We start from the raw sequence: 24,931 nt of genomic DNA, 5'->3' as shown, positions 1-24,931 counted from the left end.
TGTAGTAGTGTTGCTTTATAAAACAAAGCAACTTTTTGATGTCAACTTTTGCTACTCATTTTTACCTTCTGTTGTGCAAGTCAACAAATTGAGCTGCAATTAGTAATATACCTCTTTGTTCTTCTGTAGTATATTTTCTTATATTTTATTCTATGTGCTGTCACAGCCAGAATTAGTAATGCAATAGTGCAATTGGTGCAGTAGTGCAGGTTATTATGTCAATGTTTTCAACAGCTGCATTTAATAAACCAGATTAATGTGAATACCAATTTTATACATTTTCTAAATAATTATACTTTCAATATGAAAATATATTTCATTAAATATACTTTAAACTGTAGTTGATCTAAAATGCAACCCCCAATTGTAATAAAGGTGGAGTCCTTTTGCCATATACATGTGAGCAGATAAACAGGTATCCTGAGTGTTTCATACTTGTAATCTCAAACACTGCAAGGTCTTGCACAACATTCTATTAGTTATCAAGAGAGGAATGTGATTGAAGGTATAGTGATTTTTCTCAATAAAGTGCATATTATATACAATATGTAAAAACCAAAAGACGATTTTAAATTTGACATACGCATGTTCCACCAATTCAGACTTCAGTATTCCAGTGGCAAAGAAATCCAAAAAAAATTAAGTCATGGAATTTGGTGTTAGTTACCGGCTGTCCACTCGAGAGTTTGCAGCATTAATATTATGGACAAAACCAGCGGCAAACGTCATAGACCACAAGCATCAGCAAACTAGCGGGAACCAAACTGACTAGGAAAATACCCAATGAGGTCTTCTTCATGACGAGCAGGAAGATTCCCAGGGGAAGAGAGCCAAAATACAGCAGCCCCAGGAAACAAACCAGTGCCTGGGCTAAGAACCACCATGTCCTGGTGATGAACTTCCACACTGTCCAGGGCGCTGGACCAGGCAGGTGGCTCTCTGCATCTTCGGGCTGGGAGATGTGGAGGTGGTCCGGTGACTCCTGAATGGCCTCAACAACGGTGACAACCAGACAGTTGGAGGTCCCTTGCAAGGAGGCGGAGTTTGACGGAGGAGAGGAGATGGAGGAGGTGGAGGTAGAGGAAGAGGAGGCACTGACTGCGGACCTGAGACCACCAGGGCTGAGGAGGAGTTCGGCAGATTTTGCGTTGCGTTTCCTTCGGCCCCGTAGAGCCAGGGCCTTCACGATGTTGTGGTCATCAGGGAGGCCAGCCGCCACCTCCCCTGTCAGGTAGGTTGGATAGCGGCAGAAGGGACAGGCCACAGAGTACGGTGGCTCCTCAACCAGGCCTGCCATCTTGGACAGGCACTTGGCACAGAGGCGGTGGCAGCACCCCAGGACCTTTGGCCGTCGGGCGCTCAGGTTGTAGAGGCGGTAGCAGATCTTACACTCCAGCTCCTCCATGGAGACGCTGCTCAACGTGTCCTCCGGGACCTGCCCCGCCATCTCTCTCTCTATTCACTGAGCAACCATCGCCTGAGGTCCAGGGTCAAGGGTGGCAACAACATTGGTGCTTCTGGGAAATGAACCCTCCTGGATGTCCTCTTTGCCAGGATGTCACCATTTATGACATAGCCAGGGTCCAGGCAGATTTAGGGGTGGCTGCCTTTTACACAACATATGAGATGGAGAGAAATAGAAGATGACCACATCAGCAGAAAACCAACAGGGTAACAAACGGACCCATGACATGTGTATCTGGAATTTACTGGTGGGTCCATTGCGATGTGTGTGTCCTTACACTCATTAAAGCCTCAACTTTTTGGCCACACTGGTAATGGTGACATTGCTAAGCTTGCTTCCTGTAATGAGATCTTCATCTTTTGGGGTTAGTTCCTCTTTCTCCTCAGAAGGTAATAGCTGTTTAATAAAAACTGAGAACCTGTCCTGTTCAAGAAGGTCAACATTATGGCTAGCACTGCAATATTTGCAGGAGAATAGCAAACCAACAGATTTCACTGTCTATTTCATTTTGAGTCATTTTGGTTCATTATTCTTTATTTTCTTCATATTATTCTTCTTTATTGAATTGAATGTATTTAATTTTATTAATTAATACTCATTTTCATTTCCCGATTTTTGTTTTGCAGAAGAAGGTTTAAAAAGATTAATAAAACAAAGCCTATTAATAAAACAATTCTTTTAAAAGGAAATTATTCATTCAGAAGAATCAATTTGTGGAATGGCTAAACAAAACATTTTATTTATCCTAGATACTGAACAAAATATCTAGAAACAAAATGGATTGAAACAGTTTAATTCACATTAATGCCCCTGATGCCAGACATTAAGGATTTACATGTTAAGGTAAAAGGTAGAACACAATCTTTCTCAGCATTAATTATGAACTACATGACAGGACTATGATTTTCTGCTATTAGTGACAAATGGAATTACCTCATGATACTGTAGTAGTCCCGTCCTGTGTACAGAGAGACGGCAGGGTTGGCAATAATGACTCGCGCAACGTTGTCAGCTCATGTTGCTGCAGACTGTAGAACTTCACAGTTGCAGGATCTCCTTAGTTTTTGTTCGGCTGAACAGCGGTCAAAAACTCCCTTTGCTTATCCTCCACATAGTATCTCTTCCCTTCCCTTATCATGGTCATTCAATATGCTTTAATACATTGGAGACCATCGTGCAGGTAACCTTTAAAAGCCTTTCGTAGCGCATGCCAAGGCTGCGAGAACCACGCAGTTCTCAGGTAAAGTAATGTGACTCTTCTGTCTTACCAGAAAGGCTATCTAATCAAGGTACTTGACACCTGCATTGCATCTTCTCCAGGCTATTGATAGCAGTGTCTGCACTGCCTCGGTCTCACTACAGCATAAATAAGCATTGAATTACCTCGGCATAGGCCCTCGGGTGTATTGCTGATGAATTGGAGTGTTTGTAATATCAAGCATTTCAACCCATATGGACAACGAATGTGTTGTTGTAGTTTTTTCAATCATTTTCAATAGTGGAATGATTCAATTAATTTTTTCTGTAGAACTACTGTACAATGCTATTGCACTTCAGGGATTCTATGGCAAAATAAAGCATGTAGTTCATTTCCAAAGAAATAAATAGAAAATTATTCTTAAAATGTAGAAAAGGTTGTGAGATATATTCGGAAATTGTTCTTAAAACTTTTATTACATAGTTAGTCTGCTAATACCAATGAATCGTTATATAGGCAAAGCACTATACAAACTTAATTCAAATAAGATTAAATGCAGCAGAAGGATATATGTTTTCTGATAGCCCACCCCTTTGCTATAGCTTCCCTTCCACTGACTGTGATACATTTGATTAATCAACATGATGATTGTGAGGCACTGATAGGAATGTCGTTGCATGGCTGCTATATTTGTATGTGGTAACTATGACTTTGATGCCCTCTGGTGTCCAGTTTAAGATTGAAATTAATTAAATATGCCAACAGCAGGTGCCATTGTCAACCACCTATGCACAAAGGTGGTTGACTACAAACATCAATATAATGCCAGTGGATTACAAAAGTCAACATTTAAAAACAAATTGTGCCTCGTTTTCTCTCCGGTTTGCATGAGCATCGCTGCAGTCTCCTTTGTCAAAATGTGTGTGGCATGTGTTCTCGTCCAAAATTCAATGTGGTGTTAATCGGCTGCTTCTACAGGCAGGACTGTGTGTCTGAATGACATGAGGAGGTCGCTGATAAGACATGAATGTCTCGTTGGCTGACGTACCTCCCTCCCTGTACAGTCCTGCAGCCAGTTATGGACTGGAGTGGAGTAGGTTAACATTTGACTGATTTGAACCAGCAGTTTATGGAGCCATTTATTTATGAAAATTAATATGGTTACACTCATAATTACTCCCACGTAAGACAAATGTATGAATTAATGCAGTTAATTTGTGAAAGCACCGACAATTCGTACAGGAAGCCCAAGTGGGTTGGTGCCCTAGAATATATATCTTTACAGAATTCTGATCAAGGTTGAACAGATAGCAAACAGACCGTGTCTAAAGCCTTGTTATTTGATGTCAATAAAAGTGAGTGTAGTAAGTGTATAAACAAAATGAATGTCAATTTGCCTGAAAATGAGTTCAGGTTTTATTGAATTTCGCTGGTCTGAAACAAAGTCTTCCTAACTAAAATATTGAACTCAATGACCTTTGCTAAAAAGTGCACCACAACATGAACCCAAAAAATGTGAATCAAACTTGGTGTGAAATTGCCTTTAAAGGTGAATCAGTTATGTAAAGCTATTTATCCGTATAAATCCGTAAATAACCCTCTAGTCTAATACTTAATGCAAAGTGTTAAAACCTATGTGCATAAAGAACATGTATACAATTTTATTGGGTTTTGTTGGTTGTATATAGTCATACAGTTATTTACGAGATATGTTTCATGCCTGTAGTCTTGCAATAATGTTCTCAGTTATGTCCACAGCTGGATCATGTTTTGTATTGCATATTTTGCAGTACACTCAACTATTTAATCAGCTCATCCATTCATTTTTTCCCCTTTTGTTGCCTGCATATTTGAAACCTTGAAAAGGATTCCTTCTTTCTGCTGCAATTTGACATCTCTGCACACAATGGAGTTGCTGCAATTTGTGCTGAATTAGCAGAAATGTTTTTTTTTGTTGAGATTTACATTAAAAATATAGTTACAAGATATTAATGATTTTCCGTCTACTGCAGTGTTATGGCTCGTAGTCATAGTCATGTTAGACCCCAAAAAGAGCACAGATAATGTAGGTTGCATCCCCACAAGCAATGTATGTATATAATGTTCATTTTCTATTTCATGACACATTTCTTATAATAACAAATGCAACATTAATAGTAAAAAGATTAACCTGAAACGAATAAATTTATTGATTTTATTGCTTTCAGATTTTTACAATATATTGCATTTTTTTGTAACTTAGGTTTTTAAACCCTGTACAGTTGACACATGTGTTAAAGAGCCTTAGTATTCCACTACATGCTAATTATGTAAAGTCATACCATTTGCAGCTCAGAGATAACCCTGCTTTTCTATGTTATTGTGAAGAGCTCTTATAATGCTATGGGAGATGGTGCAGTCAGTGCCAGTAGTCTCTCGCCTTTTTGTTAGACACAGTACTTCCAGAAGCAACCTGCCAAAAAAAAAAAGCCCATAAGACTCTCTCAGTTTCCTTCAAATCTCTGTAAAATATAGCAGCAAATAGAATCTATCTGCCCATGTAGGTGTGTGTGTGCGTGTGCATATGTGCGTGTGTGTGTGTCTTTTTAATCATTTGCAATTTGCGGCCTTACAAATAACGAACATGCGCTTGTTTCCATTTGTACACATCTGGGCACACATTCATAATTCTTCAATAAAATATGAATATTCCATTGTAAATATAGTGATACCTGAATGTGAAAAGAGTGCTAAACATCATGAATCATCAGTGTCATGAGTACCGGTGCATCAATGCACTGTGAATGGCTTGATACCTGGATTATCACTCCATCTTTTGTGGAAGAGGCATCACTGTGTCTGAGACAAAATCCCTCTGCAGGTCAAGGTCTTTTTTCAAAGCCTCCAGCTGAAGGACAGATTATCATGGTCAGAAGAAACCTTGAGGCTCGTTGGAATACCGTCGCAGTGCTGAGACTGAGCCTAACATGGCAGGAGCTATCTCAGCCCTGCTGACTGTGTACAGCTCTACTGAACACATACTAAACAGCCATACTGAACTGTACATACCTGCTGAATGTATACTGTACAATCCTATAGAATGTGTAATCTACAGCCCTACTGAGTGTGTACAATACAATCCTATAGAATGTGTAATCTACAGCCCTACTGAGTGTGTACTATGACTCCCTCCGACCCATGCACTGATATTAATTACATGGCCATGAAATCTAAACTCACTGCTCAGTGAACAGAACTGAGAAGCTCTCAAGCAGCCCAAACCCATTCCCTGCTGAGATATTTGCCAATGACAGTTAGTCTGATCATGATGTCAACAAACAAACATAAAAAAAGCAAAGACAAAAACAAGGAGTTTCACATATCCAGGACATGGTCAATGCCATTTCCTATAGCAACAGCGCAAAAAAAACTACATCTTACAGGAATCATTTAAAGCCATTAGCAAATTGCTACAGTATATTGATTTGCCAGGGGTTAACTGCTACAAAGAACTTCCAATCAGTTGAATAGTCTATGGTCATACATGTGCATACTTTACCTCCTGGAGCTCTGATATTTTTCTGGCCATTTCCAGACCTATTAAGGGCATTAAAATAGACAGTTAGCAGGAGCATATCATTGGGCATGACTGCACAGGAGAAATGGAATGTGCAAGAGGGGCTTCTGTATGTTTTTATATGTAAAAACATAAAAACACAGATAGACTATCTGTGGGAGTCCCTCGCTCGGTCGACCCTAAGCTCTTTCATTAAAATGGTACATTTTATTTTGCATGCATTATGTATTGTGCAATAAGATAAGTAACATTAACACAGTTTACTGCTCACTAATTGTTTATGGATGGCTTATTTAATTCATTAATCTGCGCAAATAGCTGTTTAATGATTTATTATCATCATTTACTTCTTTTATGAACTGCCTTACCGATAGCTTCATTTCTGTCCACTGGTAGTGGCGCCAGGCTTTTATGCAACAGTAATGCAAGTATCTTGTTCTGAACATCTGTTTCTTCTTTTGGCCCAAGCACATGGTTTTCTAAAACCCAAACAAAAGCAAACACACGTGAAGTATATACAGATTGATATCATTGTAATTTTATTTTACATCAGTGACATACATTCAAATCAAATTAATATCAATAAAATGCATAGATACTTCTGAACATATATATTTTACACATGGATGATAATACAATTGGCAGTACAAAGATTTAATAAAATATTTCCAAAAAATGTCAATGCCATACACCGTAGAAAAGCCAGTGAATACACAATAGCCATATGAAAATTGAATCTAAAAAGAAAGGCTTAGATTAGATCCACTGGGCAGACAGTATTTTCATTGTGAGGCTGAATGAAGTCAGCCTCAATTTACTCTCATTCAATCTCATGAAATAAATGGGTCAGAAAGGCTCATTCTTGATTAGCTTGCTCAAATAATAGATAATAAAAAAGGTATCTATCTTAGGCAATCACAAAAGTTAAACATGTATTCCTTTAAATAGCCAACTCAGGAAAGCCCGTAGGTTAACATATTCGTATAATTTTATTTTCATATCAAAGACTATTAACTGGATTTGAAAAAGAAATGGTTGATTATGCTCTCTTCAAACTCGTCTAAAACGCCAATATCTGCCTACGACCACGAGTGAAAGGAAACACATTTTACCATCCAACATTGAGGCTTAAGTTATTGCTACCAGTGCGATTCACGTATGTCATACCATCCAGGTTTCCATTAGGCAAAGAAAGTGAGTGAAATGAGAAGCATTTGAGAGAATTGTCTGTGACTTACCTGGACTCAAGAGGCTGTGGCCTTGCACAATATGCGTTCTGTGCAGCAGCATTAAGGCCAAGAGACCGAGATACAGATTTGTAGAAAGGACTCTGTCCATGACACCGGAGGAGCTGTGCTGTCTGAAAGTCAACGTCTACCAGTCTTCTGCCACCGTTCCATCTCGGGCAATTCCTTTAATCGGGGCCTGGAATAGGAGGGGGAGAGAGGGAACCCGCATGGCTGCAAATCAAGAGGTGGACGTGGCAGCTTCCGTCAACTGGCTGACAGGTGTACAAAGATTTGCAGTTATATCCACGTCTGATAAACTTCCTCAGCTGAAAAATAGATTCAGGCAAGAAATGAATCACTTCATCAAGTGAATGTTAAATTTATGGGCGGCAAGGTATGTACCCTTGGCATATTGTTTTCTCCACTTTGATTTAATTAATTTAAACACCTGAAAAAAAGAAAAAAAAAAGGGGGGGGGGGTGTTCAGTTGCGGTGAATTGGAGATCTGAATTAATTGTCGTAAGTGATGCCATTGTGGAGATGGGCTCTTCAATCCAATGCCGAAGGTAAGCTTTGGCTCCACTTTGAAATGCTTCAGCATCCATCACAGGGTAACTTACATGACCCCAGTGCCTCTCTCTAACAGCAAATGTCATTCTGGTCATCCATCAAAGTCATACATCAAAGGGCCACAGTATTTATACAGTTTTAATGAAATTGAGATCCTGAGCCACTTGAAGTCAGCCTCATCACCATAATGGCATCTGCCACATTGTTCATCTCTTTCACAAAGACACTGAGGCCTGGCATCATCTGAAAAATACAATGTAAATCTACAATTGGCTGAACAGTAAGTTGAGAGTTTTCTTATATAGCAACCTGTGAATAGTAGTACTGACTTAATACTTAAATACTGACTTACTGTTTAATAAGGGATAACATCAGATCCAAAGATGTTCAAAATGCAATGGATTCCCTTACAGGAATTTAATATAGTGCAATGTAGTTTGTGTAATTTTTGGAAAATATAACAATACATTTTTTTATGTTGATGATACATTAATTTCTGTTTGCCAAGCTGTGTTTTTAATGCTTGGTTCAACAGCATTTTAGTGTTACTAGCTTGGATATATTACATTTAAAATAATATAAAATACAAAGACACAAAACAAATTCTGTTGTATTCTATAGTTTTTGAATATGGAATGAAATTTTGAAATCTTGCTATGGCACAAAAAATGTCTAACATACCGGTCCTTTGACAGATTATAATCAGGTCATTTAATAGGTTTGAATAAAATGTATTTGTTTAAATTAAATACAAGCTATATTATGTCATTATTTTGCTTCCAGGTTTTGCCATTATCCCCTCCCAATACACTAGCTAATTATGTGTAAACATGGCATATTACTTTTCAATAAATCCAAATTTGTTATGATATCATGTATGATGTCATTTGTTAAAAGTTAAATGCGTATATTAATTGTAGTAGTATTAGTCGCCATTGTTGTCGTTCTTGTTGTTATTGCTGTCTGTGTGTGCGTGTGCTGTGTGGGGTGTGTGGGAAGGATACTCCATACATCTGTCCTCCTCTTGGACCATAAACATTTGCCCATGTTGTGAAATAGCAGACAAGTCATGCTGTGGCACACACCACAGAAAGTAGTAAATGATGGAGATATACTGTACAACTCCTTGAACACAGAAAGTGCAGCATTCACTGTAGTCACTAGGGGGAGCATAAATAAAAGGAATCAAGATAGTGAGACGTGAGGAAACAGCTTGAATCTTAATTGAAACTCATTTGTCACTGCAGATAGCTTATAAAATTTTGTTGAAAGAACTACAGTTTAATTGTTCATATTCAGGAGAAACTGTGTAGGTATGCACATAAAATATAATTATTGTGAGATATACAGCTTAAGAAAAAACATTGATACAATGTACATGCTGACACCGTAAAGCTGTGAGATAAATCAGTTTAGTTTTCACAGTTTTCTGTTTTGTGTTTGTTTTATGATTTGTTCTGTGTTTTTCTCAAATTTTGTCATTTTTGAAGTCATCAAATGTCCTCTCCAACTGAAAAAAAAAGAAAAAGAAAGGGAATAAAGAGCAAATTTCTCTGTTTCTGTTCACTTTTATGCCTCCTGCTACAGTAATTACATCACAAACCCTGTGCGTCTAAACAGGAAATGGGAAACAGGTGCTTTGTGGCTCCTGTGTAAACATATTAGCTCACTTGGACTGTTGTACTGTATGTGTGAGAGAGACAAAAGGAATATGCTTCTAATCAGTATGTGTCTGTATGCTGGAGTGCTTCATATCTGCCCTCTCAGAAAGAAAAACATATTACACTAATCTAATTTTAATATTCTCTCTCTCTAGTAACTAGTAACATAGTCACATAGTAACTATGTGTTAAGCAAGGATTGGTATTTTTTCTATATTCTTTGGTTTGTTTATTTGGGTCTTTGTTTTGTTGGTGTTGTTTGAGGGTAGCTCAATTGGGTGGGATATAAGGTTATCAGTATGGTTTGTTTCTTTATTTTTTATTTCTAATGCCCTTTGTTTAAAGTTATGTTAAATGAAGGGTTTTTTAAAAGTCTCTCTCTCTCTCTCTCAAAATGGCTTTTTGTCAGGATATACAGGATATGCACATATTACCATACAATAGATTGGAAGATGGATAAATAAACAGATGGACTGATTACTGCTGAGACATATGGCAACATTTGTTCCTCACTAATTCAGATGTGTCTGGTTGCACTAGCGGGGTTATTTGTTGAACATGCCATAAAAGAAACATGTTTACTTTTTTGTGCAATTAGCTAACAAAAAGTTCACATGATTTCAAGAATCATAGATACTGGTTTTCTTTCTAAGGCACAAACGTATAATAGCTTTAACAAAATCAATGCTGACTTATAAAATGAGATTCATCTAATATTTAATCTGCCTTAAATAATCCTTGTAATGATTTGTCAGCGTTTTAAATATTATAACAACAACAACGGGCAGACAGATACAGTGAATGTGGCTGGCCGATGACACCATCATAATGGTGTATCAATGAAAAGCTGTGGTTCCTCTCGCTTTTGCTGCATTCGACTTCGCAATACTGCGCTAGGCAGTTTGATCTATCTTGCTTTCCGTAGCTATCACAGCAGCGTTTTCCTGATTGTTTCATTGCATCAAATTCGCATCTGCAGAAGAGCGAGAGGGAGGTCCTACTCCTGAGTGAAAAATTTTGTCTGCCAGCCAGTAAGGCGGTCACAAAAAACTAATCAAAGGCACATACGGGCAACATTCTTCGGGTACCTACCAGAAAGCTATCAATCAGTCTCAGATAACCTTCGGAAAATCGAGTTGTAACGTAATTCACATAATTCAACACTAACTGCGATTGAAATATCACCAACATGGCTGATTTTAGTATTGATCAGAACAAATTACCTGGAGTAAAAGAAGGTAAGTTGTATATAGCTACATGTGTCTACATCCGTTTGACATGTCAGATTTTGTTTTTACGTCCAAGTGTAATGCGTGGTCCCGTATAGCGCTATAGCTACACCTTAGCCAAACTGGAAATGGACAAAAGCAAGTGTATGAGCAATATGACAAAATTATTTTAGCTATATTGTCCTTTCATGTAATGTTAGCTTATTAGTTAACCGGTTTGTCTTATCCAGCTCTTTGTAAAGGGACAAGCATATTATATTCTTTTAAAATACGCGTCACATAGTCTAAACTTCTAAATATTTTTCGTGTACGTTATGCGGCTTGGAACGAACTGGCCAGCCAAGTTACACATATTTTCATGCGTGTGATGTTTGTGCTTGTATGTCTGGCTAATAATTAGCTATGTAGCTAGCTGAAATTGTGAAGTCCTCTGTGTTTCACACTCTTAAATACACGCAGGGAGATAACCCGTTGAGAAACTGTATTGTAGATCTTCAAGCCTTTCCCCAATTCGCTATCTTGTACATTTTGAATATGAGAGAACGTAACTAACGTACAATAAACAATGGATTCCCGTAGTGTAGCACTGCCTGAATTACACTCTATGGACACCTCTCCGATAGCTCTCTGACAACGTTAGGCTATTAATGTTTGCATCGGGAAAGCAAAAGGCCAAGGTAGGCTGATACGTAATCATATTTCTTATTATATGTGTAAATAAGCCGTAGCAAATTTACAATAAGGTAATGCGATGGAAACGAAACGTTGGAAGTCACACACAAATGTAGATTAATAGTGGACGCATATCCTACATTTTCTGAGACACGCCTACATAAAGCGTGTCTTAGAAATAATACATATGAGTAGCTTTTCTTTTTTTCCTAGCCTGTGCATGGCAAGGCGATGGTCCTAACTGAACACGATGAAGTGTTTCATGATAAACTCGATGTAGCTGTGATACGCGACTCCATATCGTATTATGATGTGCTACTATGTGATACAATTTTCAACACGTGAGTAGACAGGGCCAGACGAGAACTTGGTGACTTATTTGATAAGGAGCAGCTGTCACATTTGAAGTCCTAAAGAGTCCTATGAATATGATACATCAGAATATGAAACGTGTGCCGCCAACATCACCACCACCATCACTCCAAAGGGAATTTAATCAGCCTGTTTTCCAATATTGTCACCAAGTGTTCCAGCACAGCAGTCTGTTGGGCCAACATAGAATTCAAGGCCAGTATAGTTTAACTGGTCCAAACTGTGTCTCCGTATGGAGATAAAACTCTACTTTCAGACAATCCAGATGTGGTAAATGGCACATGAATATCAAGGATAGATACAGGCCTGTAGGAGGCATTTTCAAGAGGCACTTAGTGTTTTAATGCTTGTTAGAGGCTAGCCCAAGTCCAATTGCCTAACCACTACTCCATACTCATGCTTTTTGAAGGATGTCAAATGTATCATTTTGCTTTGATATAGTATAAGCTGTGTATTTGAGCAACAATAATGTCCTAAGGGTCTGGGGAGGTGCAGCTCAGTTTGTTCATGGATTGTTGTCACCTCACTGGAGACATTTGCTAAATACTGATTGATCAAGCATGATTCAGCTCCCTTCACAAATGTTCTCTGATGGTTTCTGTAGTGGGTGTGTGGGCAAGTCTTTATGTGAGTATTCTTGCAATGTTGGAAGAATGATGTATGCCTGTTGTTAATTTACATATCTAAAAAGAACCTCAAGTTTAAACCTCAAAACTTTAATATTCAGATGATCTCTTCAGTCCAGCAAATAACCATAAACTCAAGTATACTTTTTAGTCCCCTGATGTTTGAATTAATAATTCATACATACTGTCAGGAGAGACATAGAGTTTCAGTTGTCCACCACCCAGGGGTTTATGGAGCCTCTATTTCAAACCATGAGCTAAACAGGCTTTCTGTTAATTGGCACAGTTTTCTTAGTTAAACATTCAGTTACCACTTAATTAGGTGCCTGAGTAAAATGGGGGAAACAGAGGAATGTTTTTGCCCATTGGCACTTAAAACATGTTTGAATTAGCGTAGCAATGCGGAAATACATTACAGTGTCCACAATGAACATATAACATGGTTTTTCTTTTAGGAGGGGGGGGGCATTGATTTGAAACGAGCAGCGTGCTCTACCATGTTACTAAAATAGTTTTAGGCGAACAGATGGAAAGTGTTCCCACTAGGGGCAAGTAGCCTAAATCCAAACAGAGGCAGCTGTGAAGGTCACACATTTATATAAATTAAGGTCAGTGGTCTATACTTTGTTGTTAAATTTAATCATCACTGTCGGTCGTTTTACTGCCGGTTTTTATGTATTTATGTTGATGTGTGAAAACCTGTGCCTAAGAACTAATGGCAAGCATTGGACATTACATTACATTTATTTGGCAGACGCTTTTATCCAAAGCGACGTACAAAAAGTGTATCAAGTATCGGAAGATTGGCCTTCCAATGTTAAACTGTGAAATGTTTTTTTCAGCTGTATCACATTGATCCAGAGATATTGGGTGTTTTCCTCAGCACATTCTTTTTAAGTTCAGAGTGACAGTTCTCATCAAACCCAGTGTTGTCCAGAAATCTTACCCCATGGAAAACAGAAGCAAGGGTCACTTTTATATCTTAACCCTCAGGTCATGATTCTAGTATAGAAAAGTGACCCCCCCCCCCAATAGGAAAATGACACACATATTGTAATCTTGTTTTTTTAGATAGAGATCCATTTTCCATAGCATAGAAAAATGATCCATGTATTGTAATATATGATCTTGGCATTAAGGCTGATTTTTCAAAAAGATTTTCAAAGCAAAAAAACATTGTTTGTTGTGATATTGAGTTAAAACTCTCAGAGCTTTTTGAGCTTTTTTTGAGCTTTTTGACTGAACCACATGTTCCTCTTCAATGTTGTAGTGTCCTTTGGTCTTTTATGTTCTTTTATTGAATGTTTTATGAATATATTGACAGTTTAGTGTTTTATTTGCTTCTGCTATGAATCTGTCGATATGCAGTTGTGTGCTTTTATTGTAGGTTTTGTGAATTCTGGTGCCCCTAGTCTCAGGCCTAAGGAATGATGTTGCTTGCTTGCCTTAACCGTGTTGCTCACATTAATAGAGGAAAATGCAATCGGTCTCTTAAATTAACCCATTTAAATCCATTTGAAAATGTCATAGTGCCCTCCGCCACTGTGGAGTAGGCTAATTCACAGTCTGTAGATGGGCTACAGTGTGTCTGCTAGAATGGCTCATAAATCACCTGTAAATGATTGCCTTTGTGAATTAAATGAAATATGCAAAACTTAATGATCTTTTTTGTCTGTGGATCTGATTGCCGTTAGCTATTTTCATCAGTTCTTTGACTTTCCCGTTATACAAATCAGCAATCAGGCTAAATTTTCATTGCATAGTTGACTGTATGTTAATAATAATAACTGTGTTTGTATAGCACTTTTCATGAAAAACTTGTAGCCCAAAGTGCTTTACATGAAAATGCAGATTAAAATAAAATATTGCTATGCTGTGAAATCATAAATATTTAAATTGCACACCTCTCACTGAACTTTTCCCGTACGCCTTTTGACGTGTTTCACCTTCATCTGTATCTGTCTCAGATTCAGGCAGTCTTTTTTGTGTTCTGCACTAATCTGTTGTACTCTTCATCCACTGGTCTAAAGATAAGTTGCATTCAGTAGAAATTTTATGGAACTGTCAGTAAACCGTGTATTTTTACTCTTTTGTGGGTTTTCACATTGTTTGTACGTTGTTTCATTTCCCCCATCTATAGCAGTGTCATTTTTGTAGCTTTGCACTAATGATTACTTTATATGTAGTCCCTAATTGTTCACTTTGTTGTTTGTTTGTGTTGTTCTCAAATGATTGCTGAACTCTGAGTGCTTGATGGGACCTCTTGGCAGATAAGCTCTGACTTTCAGGTTGTCAGCCAGAGACAACTCAAAATTTAGGATAGTATTTAGTTTGTTATGTCTTAATTTTTATTTTTTATCCAATTTGGAATGAAAAATAATACTTGTGGGATTGTATCAATATCCTCCATCAGTTTGCGATGAGATGAGATCAGTCCATCAACCTGAAACGCTCCCTTTGTCTGATGCTACAATCAAACATGCACAACCCTGTGGAGCTGCCGGCAACAGTTGGCATGGTAATTAGTCAGGATTTGGTAACAGGCCGTGGGCCACATCATTACAGTGAAACTCAGGATGAGTGATCCATCAGCTCCCAGTTATCCAATGATTTATTATGACTGGGTAAATTTGGCTTCTCTTTTGGAACAGTTGCCATTTCTTAACTTTAGAATAACTCTCAAAGCAAAATACAGAGGCTGTGTTCTGGCATTTGAATTTTTCACTCTTTGGCAGTACACAAGTGATAATTACAGTATACCTTTGTAAATAGCATGTTTCTGGTTTGAAAAAACAGGCATAATCTTACTTTAATGATAGCCTCGATAATAGCTTAGGCCTCACGATAAGTGAAAATGAAAAATATAAAATGAAAACCAGTTTCTTTTTTTTTTTTCCTTACCTTCAAGAAGCTCATGCTAAAGACAAAACAATAAAGAGCTTAGGCTTAATGTAAGGATTTTGTATTTATCAATAATGTCAAACCACTATTTGCACTAATGGATTATTTTGTATCCCATATTGTTCTATTTAGCCTAATCCATTACGAATTTGGCAGCTTGTAGGCAATGGAAGTACTTTCTGAAGAAGTATGCGAAGGGGTGAATCTTTGGAGTCTGTAGGCAAGACTCAGAAGAGTTGCAAGCCATAAGTGCTTCTTATTTAATTATGCACCTAAACTAAAGATAGTTTTCTACTGTAAAGAACCCTGAGGTACTTTTTGGTTTTGAAATAAGTGGTATTTAAGGTTTGAGATTTTTGGATTTTAAAGGGAAAGTTACCATTTTGGTTCTGTCAGTGACAACGCAGGAAGTTCAGTTTTGGAACTGAAAGTGCTGAAGCGGAGTTCTGGTAAAGAAGCAGGAATAGAAACAGGAAAAGAACATCTAAATGTCCTTTAGCGTTCTGCACTGTGCACTTTAAGGCCAAACGTTGGCTTGTTTTAGTTCTGCTCAGTTTTAGTTCTGCTCAGCTTTCATACAGTTCATCCAGTGCACAGAAGCCAGCACCATAATAGGAAAGCTTTTATGAACCAGAAAAGACCAATAGTACATTTTTCTTTTAGCTTTTGAAATCTGAGGCGAGAATGTGAACAGTTTGCTATCTAATGTCTTCCCGGCACCACCTGATTTAACTAATGCTATTAGGATAGATTTGCCATTCTAACTAACATATGCAGACGGCATTATTTTGGCTATACAATGAGTTGTTAATTGTTAAAGCAATAGTTTTGTCTCTTGCATCAGCTTAAATGGCTTGTCTTAGATGATGAAAGTACTGTTCTGGGCCTCACGTTTTTACCCAAATTAGGCTACTCCCCCATTTTCAACTTGACGACCCAGTATGGCTTTTCTGTTCTTTGCCACAATGGAGGCAAATATCTGGATTTCAAATATCTGTAAATGTCACTTAAGACTACATTTCAACATCCTTAAACAAATAAAGGAAGAAAAATATGTTTTTATGAACTGTACCTCCGTTTTTGTAGGGTGACCATATATTGGATTGCAAAAGAGGGACAAGGGCTGGTAGGTGTTATAAACACAATACTAGGCTATTTGTTTAGCCTGTATGTGGTCTATGGAATGAGCAAAACCTAACCAGGCATTTTTATGCATTTGGAAATATCCAGGAAAATTAGGACGTCTGGTCAGCCTAGTTTTGGGCTGCGATCACCAGCTGTGATTCTCTTTTCCCCCTAGTCCCTGTTTGCCTCATTTGTTTTGAGCACCAATTTAGACGGTAGAGAAAACTTGGCGATCGACTTGCCAAACTTCCGTACAGTCTCTTATGAGTAGGTTATCATTAATGTTAGCGGACTGAGGTCCATATCATGGCAAAACATGCCTAATGGAAATCCATCCTGAACCTATACAAGCCAGGCTGGTTTCAGCCCTGCTGAATAGTATAAACCTGGAAAAACAGTTTTTACTGTTCTATCTAAGGTGGAATAATAACTACGTTTCTGTTATGAGACTTATTTTAAAGTGTCCATGTCTGTCATCCGCTTTCGCTGTTGGCATATGGCCTGACAGAAATGGACACTAATGGAAGATGAAATGTACGCTAATTACTGGCCGAGTCCATCGATCGAAAGCGCGGATATCGCATTGCGCTGCGTCTGCCGCACGTTCGGTATGTGGAGGAAGTGGCCCTCTGAGACTCGTCTGAGCTCATCCTGTGCGTAGAAGGGCCTCCCTTGTGGTTGAGAAACAGCTGCTGTCAGTCCACGGAATTTCAAGGATGCCGTTCTGGAAGTGAGAGTGCGTTGTTTTTGATTCTTGGCCGTGCTCCCCAGAGGTGTCTGTTAGGCTAACGTGAGCATGTTGAATGGGCCGTATCTTTTGCATTCGTCTTTTATTTATCACTGCCTACGCGCTGCAGATGTTCAAGCCAGGCTTTCAGAACGGCACTGTATCATGTTCACTGTAGTCCAACTCTAGATGTGTGCATGTACGGATAGAGCACGGTTTGGCTTTTGTATCTGGATAAACTGAATCAAGGTCTGAATCATTTTGGCTGGGAATGCACACTGATTGGTGAGCTCCAACTGCTCAACATATTGGATGACAATAAGAATTTGCTTTTTAAATGAATCACTGAATGTTTCCCTTTGTTTGGGTTTCTGCTCTCAGACAGACAAAATAGGTCAGCTTTGTTATGTGAATGCAATGGGATCAAGGATGCACAACTCACAATGTTATCCAAATATTATCTTGACTACATCCTTTGGAACCACTGTATTAGATTCATTTTCTGTTATCTGTTTCCGGTCAATAAAAACATAGATTACATTGTTATCTACAAGTAAATCGCTGGTGTTGAAAAATACTTTTTAAGTTAAGTATGGAGATTTAATGTTTTTATACTTGCTGAAAAGATGTCCATATTCCAGAAAGAGCTTGTAGCATTTTGAAAGCTCCTAAACCACTTTCCAATCCAGGGACCCCATGACAGCCATTCGTCATGTTTCACAATTACCAAAACTCATTATTTGCTGTTGAACAGGAGTATTTCAAATGAATGGTGACCAGATAATTGTGTTTAAGTATTGTTTGGATATCCAATTTAATCAAGCTGCTTTTAGCATGTAATGGATATCGGCACAATGTGGGTTTAATAGAATTGTGATTCAGGAGTTCATTTCAGCACAAGGCCTGTAATCACTTTACCAGATAAGTGTTTTGACAGCAGCCATCCAGGCGAAAATATGGAGGTTTAGGGAGTCTGGAAGGTAGAATGTTTTGCTGTACATTTACCATCTCCGCTACCACTGCTGTTGGACCTCCAAGCTGAAGAGTATCCACAGGGCACAACATTCGTCTAAACATGGAGGCATTGGTGCTCTGGCTAAAGAATGGGTTTTGATTTACAACAAAGGAGCCAGATCTACCGGACAATAATGTTCTGATTTACAAATGAATGGTACACGTAGATGAAGCAGTATTGCCATGCAACGTTATTGTATATTAGTGAGTCACCCAAGTCCTCGCATTCCGTGTCACCGATTGTTCACATGTGGCCTGTTGTCTTGTAGCTTGCATTTTCACTTTGCTGTGTTTTTCTGCTGTGTCACAACCAGGAGTGTATCTGGGGGCGTGACATATGTTGTAAGCTTTGGAAGTACGTGCGTGGACTAGAAAGAAATTTTGCATGTACCACTAGAGAACAAAATAAAAGATTGTTCAGTTTTCTTGTAACAAGAACCCATTTGTTTATGTTGATGCATTAAACATTTCGTTTATCAACTTGAATTTAATCAGCATAAGGCAATTGAAGTGCTTTGCCTATGATTCACAGACAACATTAATATGGCAAAAAAAACATTTTTACCAGTTCTTTCACCAAAGAGATTCAGCTGTGAAGTGGTGACAACAACATTAAGCTTTTTTTACAGCACTCATATTCTTGCATGCGTGTGTATCTGTCACTATCCCCACTAATTGTATTTCCTGACACTAGATGTCTTTGATTACCCTGAGCTGTGGTTGGGTTACTATGGTAATGGCACACATCAGGTGCTGCTCAACCAATCAGTGAATGGTAACCCATGAGGGAGAGAACTGACTGCACGGGCAGTTAATTTGTTGGGTTGTAGTGCAGAAGACCAATGAGACCATAGAATGTTTGAACCCCAACTCTGGTCTCAGTCTTATCCATTGCCTATTAGGGTGTGAAGGACTATATGGGAAGCACTGAATTTCCTTTTCCTATGCTTTTTGGTGTACATTAGCTAACAACAGCATTACAGATGTTGTAGCTAATAGTTGCTAGCTACAAGGTTTTAATTAGCAATGAAATGCTCCACTAAACTTCGTAGTAATGTACTGTTTTACTTATTCATTATTCATGAAGATGAGGTTATCTTTCAGCAGAGCTGCTCATATAGTTTCTGACTGTTGGGGGCATTACGGTGGTCTGTCTGGTTCCAAAATGTTTAATTTTTAATAACCTGCTGCTAAATTGCTTTTAAATGGTCAGGGAATATGGTGCAAATGGATTTTAAAAGGGGAACTGAAGAAACAACTGTTGAGATTGGGACTGCATAGCTGTGTTTCTGGATGGCAGGTCGTAACAGATTCTGGAAAAAAAGAAAGGCTGCACATCCAGAGAAAACTGTCCCTTGAGTGTTAGTCATGTGTCAGCTTTCAGCAATTAGAGAATGATGTCATAAATGGCCAGATTTCAACATTATGCTCAACAAATGCGAACGGCTTGGCTTCTCTCGGTTTTCTTGGCGTCCTGTTGACTGGTGATTGCACATGTCCATTTGGTGTTCCTGTTCATCAGGTTCATACACACATTTGATTTTGAGCTGTAGATGTTGCTTTCCTATGATTTCATTGTAAGTGTACATGGTGTGAGAAAAGCCGTTACAAAGACACACGCTCTCACATATAGCCTAATGTTTTGGCCCCATCAGCTGATTAAGGTTCACACATAGTACGCCACAGAAATTACTACCCCCCTGAAAACCTGTTTAATTACAGTTTTTTGAAATGGCTTTTCTTTATTTGGTCTGGATGGGGCATTTTGATTGTTGTTTACACCATCATCATATCAGTGACATCATCTGATGTGAATGTAGATGACGTTGCCATGTCGAGGATGCTTGAGAAAGGTAGATTTGAGGTGTGCTTCACTTTCTGGATTTTGCTACATTCCTACATTCTACAAGTTGCCCATGCAAGGTGATTGTAGTTGTATATTAATGACATCACAATACCAATGGCCACATGTGGAAGCATTACATATGTGCACCTCTACCCTGTTTTTATCCTCAAATGCATCTCATTAAAAATGTCTTCAATAACAATTAGGCAGTTGTGAAGTCTCATATATTGGCCGATGTGTGGCAGAAGGAACATATACACAGCTTACTCATCGTGTTGAACAGGCATCATAAATATGCAAACTAAAGCCAAGACAAGCTGAGCTGCCCACACAGCCAATCCGTTGGCCTGAGAGTAGCTGTCAGGACAGAACAGCTTGAGCCAGCATACTTCACAAACACAAGATTTTTAAGGAGAGCTTAACTGTGAGCTCTTTACTGCCAAAGATTTTATTTATTAATTTTTGTTATCATAAAATGCAACATCATAGATTGCCAAAATAAAAACCTTGCTCCCTCTGTATGTGCATATTTTATCATCTGCCCTATAAATAATTTCCCAGCTGTTTATTTACCTTTTTGGCAAATTTGAATGAATGCCAATTCTCTGCCTGTTCACTTAAGTAGGTTACTGTAATATGACCTTTTTTAGATATGGCAGTGATATGCCACGGTGGAGATCATGCACATCGTCTCCAATATGGCCCGTAGTCATAATGTGGAATATGAGTCACTGACGAGGGGCACTGCCAATTTTTCTTTCCTCTTAGCGATTAAACACAAGTCAAAAGGTCAAAATCAAATTTATTCCCCTCCTGTTCATCTGGTGTCTTTATTTTCAATTTACCCAATACTCCTTCATCTGTATAAAGCCTTTAAGGAACTATCAGTCTAGGCTACTAATGCTGGGAATGACTTTGTGTTATGCATACATGCATCTTGTTACTCCTGCACCTTTTCCGAAAGTCAGTGAATCTTCTCCATAGGCATATTAAATCACGCGGACACAGTGATATCTCCGTGGGGCCCGTTGTACATTGAAATGAAACACGGAACAAGTACTGAAAGCCACCCTGGTTGGGTGAAAACATCGAAATAGTAAATCAAGTGCAGCTGCCTTTGGAATGCTGTGTCAGGTGTGTTCAGGACAAAAACAGCAAGAACAGGTTCCAGGTGTCATGTGCAAGGTAAGCAGGCTGTAGTCTGTCCCCGAGCCTGGAGGCGTGTAAAGACAGTACACTGTTCCTCTGGCCCTCAGATTAAGGCAACAGACTCAAATTAGCACGCTAAATTGATCAGCTAATGTCGAGCATCGACATTAGCGGATCTCCAGGGCAGCCTGCTTTTACAAGAGGATTGAATCACTTAAATACAGTGTTTAGCACAATAGATTGTGCCTCATGAAAAGAACTAGCCTGTAGAAAGAATTCTCCCTTAACCAACCTTAACATTCAAGGACAACTGCTGTGTTCAGTTGCCTATAGTTATAAGTAATTTATTTCTTTCAGGACAGGTTTCAGCCGGCGCACAAACATATTTAACCGAGTTGTGACATCTGTAAAAAGAAGCTCAAGCCAGCATTGTGGTTTGACTGTGGTTTCAGTTCATGTTTTTTTTTTTTTGCTTTATTTATGGACCAGGGTAAAAATAGTCTGCTACTGAAACTCTGAGATCAGGGCCGGCCCGTGGCTTATCCTTATTTGAATACCTTAATCAAGAAAGCACCAATCATATTTAGTTCATTAGTCATTGCCTTGATTTCACTGTATGTTTCCTCACCAAGCCATGATGGTGGACATGAGTTAGTTCAAAACAATTACGGAGAAAAGTGGAGCTTGTTTAAGTCTGGGTTGATGGCCCCACGACATGTAATCAGGCTTTGTTATGCTTCTGGAACCAAGCTGTGGCAATCTGAAGCTATGCACCTCATAAGCACATTTCAGTAACACCAACAGCCTGTGACGCCATTCTGAAGTCCATCTTGCCTGTGCTTGTTTCCACAGTGTGTCGGGACTTTGCGGTGCTGGAGGACCACACGCTGGCCCACAGCCTCCAGGAGCAGGAAAGTAAGTAACCCTCTCTGTTGCCCTGCAAGTTAGGTAATCCCCTAGTGCTGGCTCAGGATCAGTTCCAGGTATCTGAGCAGATTGGTTGCTGATTCTGGATCAGCAACTAGGGGAATGGGAAACCAAGAACATCTTCCTCTCTCTTTCCAAACATCTCTGTGTTTCTGCCAGTAAAGGTAAACACAGCTCTCCATTTTATCCTTAGCAGGCCAATCGCGCCATTTGTGATGTCCTTAGAATTCCAGTCTTATTAATCATCATGCTTTGTCGGTTAAGCTCTGCTGTTCCACTGTAATTGTGATCTGGATCATTCCAGAAACTTAAGCCAAAAACAGTCCAATTCATGGTAGTCTTTAAACCATTTGCAGCCATACCAAGATCAAAGCCCTATGGGGGAAGCAGTGACATGCAGTTCCTCATATTAGTCTAGATTGCAAACTAAACTGCCCACTGTCCTGTATATTTTAGCCAAATATGAGTTTTTTTGTACAAATCGCCACAAAGGAACCTTACTGACGATTATACTTACAGTAGAAACTGCTATGACACTCATATATGCTCAAGAAAGCTCCACTACATCCAAACTCCCAATCCACCGGTTGTATACAAGAAGAATGTTGTTGTGTGGTTTTGAGCCCCAATCTGGGGGCAACATAGCTCAGGCGGTAAGACCGATTGTCTGGCAGTCGGAGGGTTGCCGGTTCAAACCCCGCCCTGGGCATGTCGAAGTGTCTTTGAGCAAGACACCTAACCCCTAACCCCTAACTGCTCTGGCGAATGAGAGGCATCAATTGTAAAGCGCTTTGGATAAAAGCGCTATATAAATGCAGTCCATTTACCATTTGAGCCACAGCCAAGCACAGATCCATTGTGAGCCCCCTGGGTCTCTGTACCCATGGACTGAGCTGCATGTGTCTGTACTGTGGTTCTTTAAGGAATTCATGATGAGACTGAAGGTAGGTGGGACAATTGGATTAGCTGGGATTTTGAATTCATTAGGGGACAGCTGTGTCATTGGAGTCTCAGTCTCTTGCCCTCCCTCTTTCTCTTTCTCTCCATCTTGCAACCTCCCTCCTTTTCAGACAGTGACAATCTCCAAATATCCAGTTTTTTGTTTTGGTTAAATCCTTAAAAATGGTAATACTGTAGTCACCAGTGCCCTTCCTCTGTAATGCATTGGAAATGCTTGTGTTCCAGATGCGCTTCTCAAATCCTTCAGCATACGGCCTTCCTTTTAGCTGACCTGTCGCAAGAACACAGGCTACCCAGAATAGATCTCTAGCTCAGACATAACTTCCTCTACAAGCCACAAAGAATGCACATGTCTAGTCAAAATAACATCCCCAAGTTCTTCAGATGTATTTTTTTTTGGTATGGCTATGGAGCCATCATTGTGAAGTACCAGTTAAATCATCGGGTTATAGAATTTGTGGATGTCACGCTTCAGTCATATCACTGTAAAGTAATTTTCATTAACTGGTCAAAGAATGTTTGAAATGCAATGTATTATTCAGCCAATGCATTATCACCCAGGAAAAGCATGTCTGCTGAATAAGTTTTCTTATGCAAATTGTCCCTAAAAAAATCCAAAAATAATAGTAAAGTCTAATTTAATCCCCCAAATTAATTAATTTTACAAATTTGTATCAAAACACTGTTAAAGTACAACTGCTGGACCAGTGCTGCTTGCTGATTTAATGTGGACTGAAGTTCCCTCCAGGTGCAGGAATTGTGAAACTGAAGGAGGCAGGGCCCAGAACTGCCATGGTTACAGATCTAGCTTTTATAGCCATTCTGTCACTCTCGCATCAGAGGTCAGAGGTCGGTGCAGTCACACAGCCCGGCTGTCCACTGCAGGCACAGAGACTTTGTCACTGTCACGCAAACAGATGGCCTTTCCAACACTTTATCACCCATGCTCTCTAAATAAAGGAAAATCTGGTTGTTTGGCAGCGTCTGTTTCCGATAACATCTTTCTCTCACTCACACACACACACACACACGCTTACACACTCCTAATATCTTTAGATATTTTACAGTTCCATTATGTGGCTAACCGTAATCCAAAGGGAAGCCATTTTATTGTGGCTTACTGAACTGTGTGTGCGGGCTCCCGTTTGTGAACCCAGATTAAAATGTGCCCAGAGCTTAATCTCACATTTTAGAGTCAGAATTCCCTTGAGCAGCAGAATTTTGCAGAACTCCGAGACAAGTCAGAATCAAGAGCCTCGGTACGCAATGAGACCGCTGACACTTTTCGCCCCGTTTCACCTCAGAATCCGGCCGAGACACCAACGTGTTGTGCTGCGAATGAATTCCGCTGTCATTGTTCCACAGCACCTTCTGCTCGTCTTTTGTAAGGACGGCCGGCTCCCGCTGAGCTCGATATTTATTTTCGGGAGGAGCCAGATATTTTTACTTCACAGCCTTCACACCCTTGTCTCTGAACAAAGCTTTGTCTAAAGGTTATGGCCAAATGGCTTCTTGACACTAAGTCAGCAAAGACAATGCCGTTGCGTCCCAAACACACCGCTTGTGTGGTGAGACGTCATCCCGAGAATCTGGCTCCCTCTTAGAAGTGAGTGCCTCCTTCCTGCATTCATAAGAACTGCAGTAAGTAAGCATTATGGGGTGTAAAATCTAATCATAATCTCATTTGCATGAAGCATGAAGCAT

The 24,931-nt window shown here is 39.3% G+C and overlaps 3 protein-coding genes across 7 annotated transcripts in view; 1 reads left to right on the top strand and 2 right to left on the bottom strand.

Moving 5' to 3' along the window:
- Nucleotides 1-673: 673 nt before the first annotated feature.
- LOC135254090 (E3 ubiquitin-protein ligase RNF182-like) lies at nucleotides 674-1,447 on the bottom strand. Its single transcript, XM_064334042.1, has one exon. The coding sequence runs from the start codon at nucleotides 1,445-1,447 to the stop codon at nucleotides 701-703; it is 747 nt and encodes a 248-aa protein (XP_064190112.1). The 3' UTR covers nucleotides 674-700.
- A 4,019-nt stretch (nucleotides 1,448-5,466) lies between these two features.
- uts2d (urotensin 2 domain containing) lies at nucleotides 5,467-7,618 on the bottom strand. The gene is made up of 4 exons (XM_064334041.1): nucleotides 7,458-7,618; nucleotides 6,588-6,698; nucleotides 6,202-6,239; nucleotides 5,467-5,550 (listed from the first exon to the last, which is right to left on the bottom strand). Exons 1-4 carry the CDS (start codon nucleotides 7,555-7,557, stop codon nucleotides 5,467-5,469), a joined length of 333 nt encoding a protein of 110 aa, XP_064190111.1. The 5' UTR covers nucleotides 7,558-7,618.
- A 3,012-nt stretch (nucleotides 7,619-10,630) lies between these two features.
- Nucleotides 10,631-24,931, top strand: part of ccdc50a (coiled-coil domain containing 50a) — a 34,747-nt gene continuing 20,446 nt past the window's right edge. For 2 of the 5 annotated variants that reach the window (XM_064330779.1, XM_064330778.1), the window contains exons 1-2: nucleotides 10,631-10,917; nucleotides 22,193-22,255. In XM_064330779.1, the coding sequence (XP_064186849.1) occupies nucleotides 10,869-10,917; nucleotides 22,193-22,255 (112 nt within the window). In that variant the 5' untranslated portion in view covers nucleotides 10,631-10,868. The remainder of the gene's footprint in view (nucleotides 10,918-22,192; nucleotides 22,256-24,931) is intronic. The other 3 variants (XM_064330781.1, XM_064330782.1, XM_064330783.1) reach the window with 3 other exon arrangements.

The sequence above is a fragment of the Anguilla rostrata genome, chromosome 4, assembly GCF_018555375.3.
Source record: "Anguilla rostrata isolate EN2019 chromosome 4, ASM1855537v3, whole genome shotgun sequence".
Classification (NCBI taxonomy): Eukaryota; Metazoa; Chordata; class Actinopteri; order Anguilliformes; family Anguillidae; genus Anguilla; species Anguilla rostrata.
The sequence above is the reverse complement of the archived record's forward strand: the minus strand, read 5'-3'. Positions and strand labels throughout refer to the sequence as shown.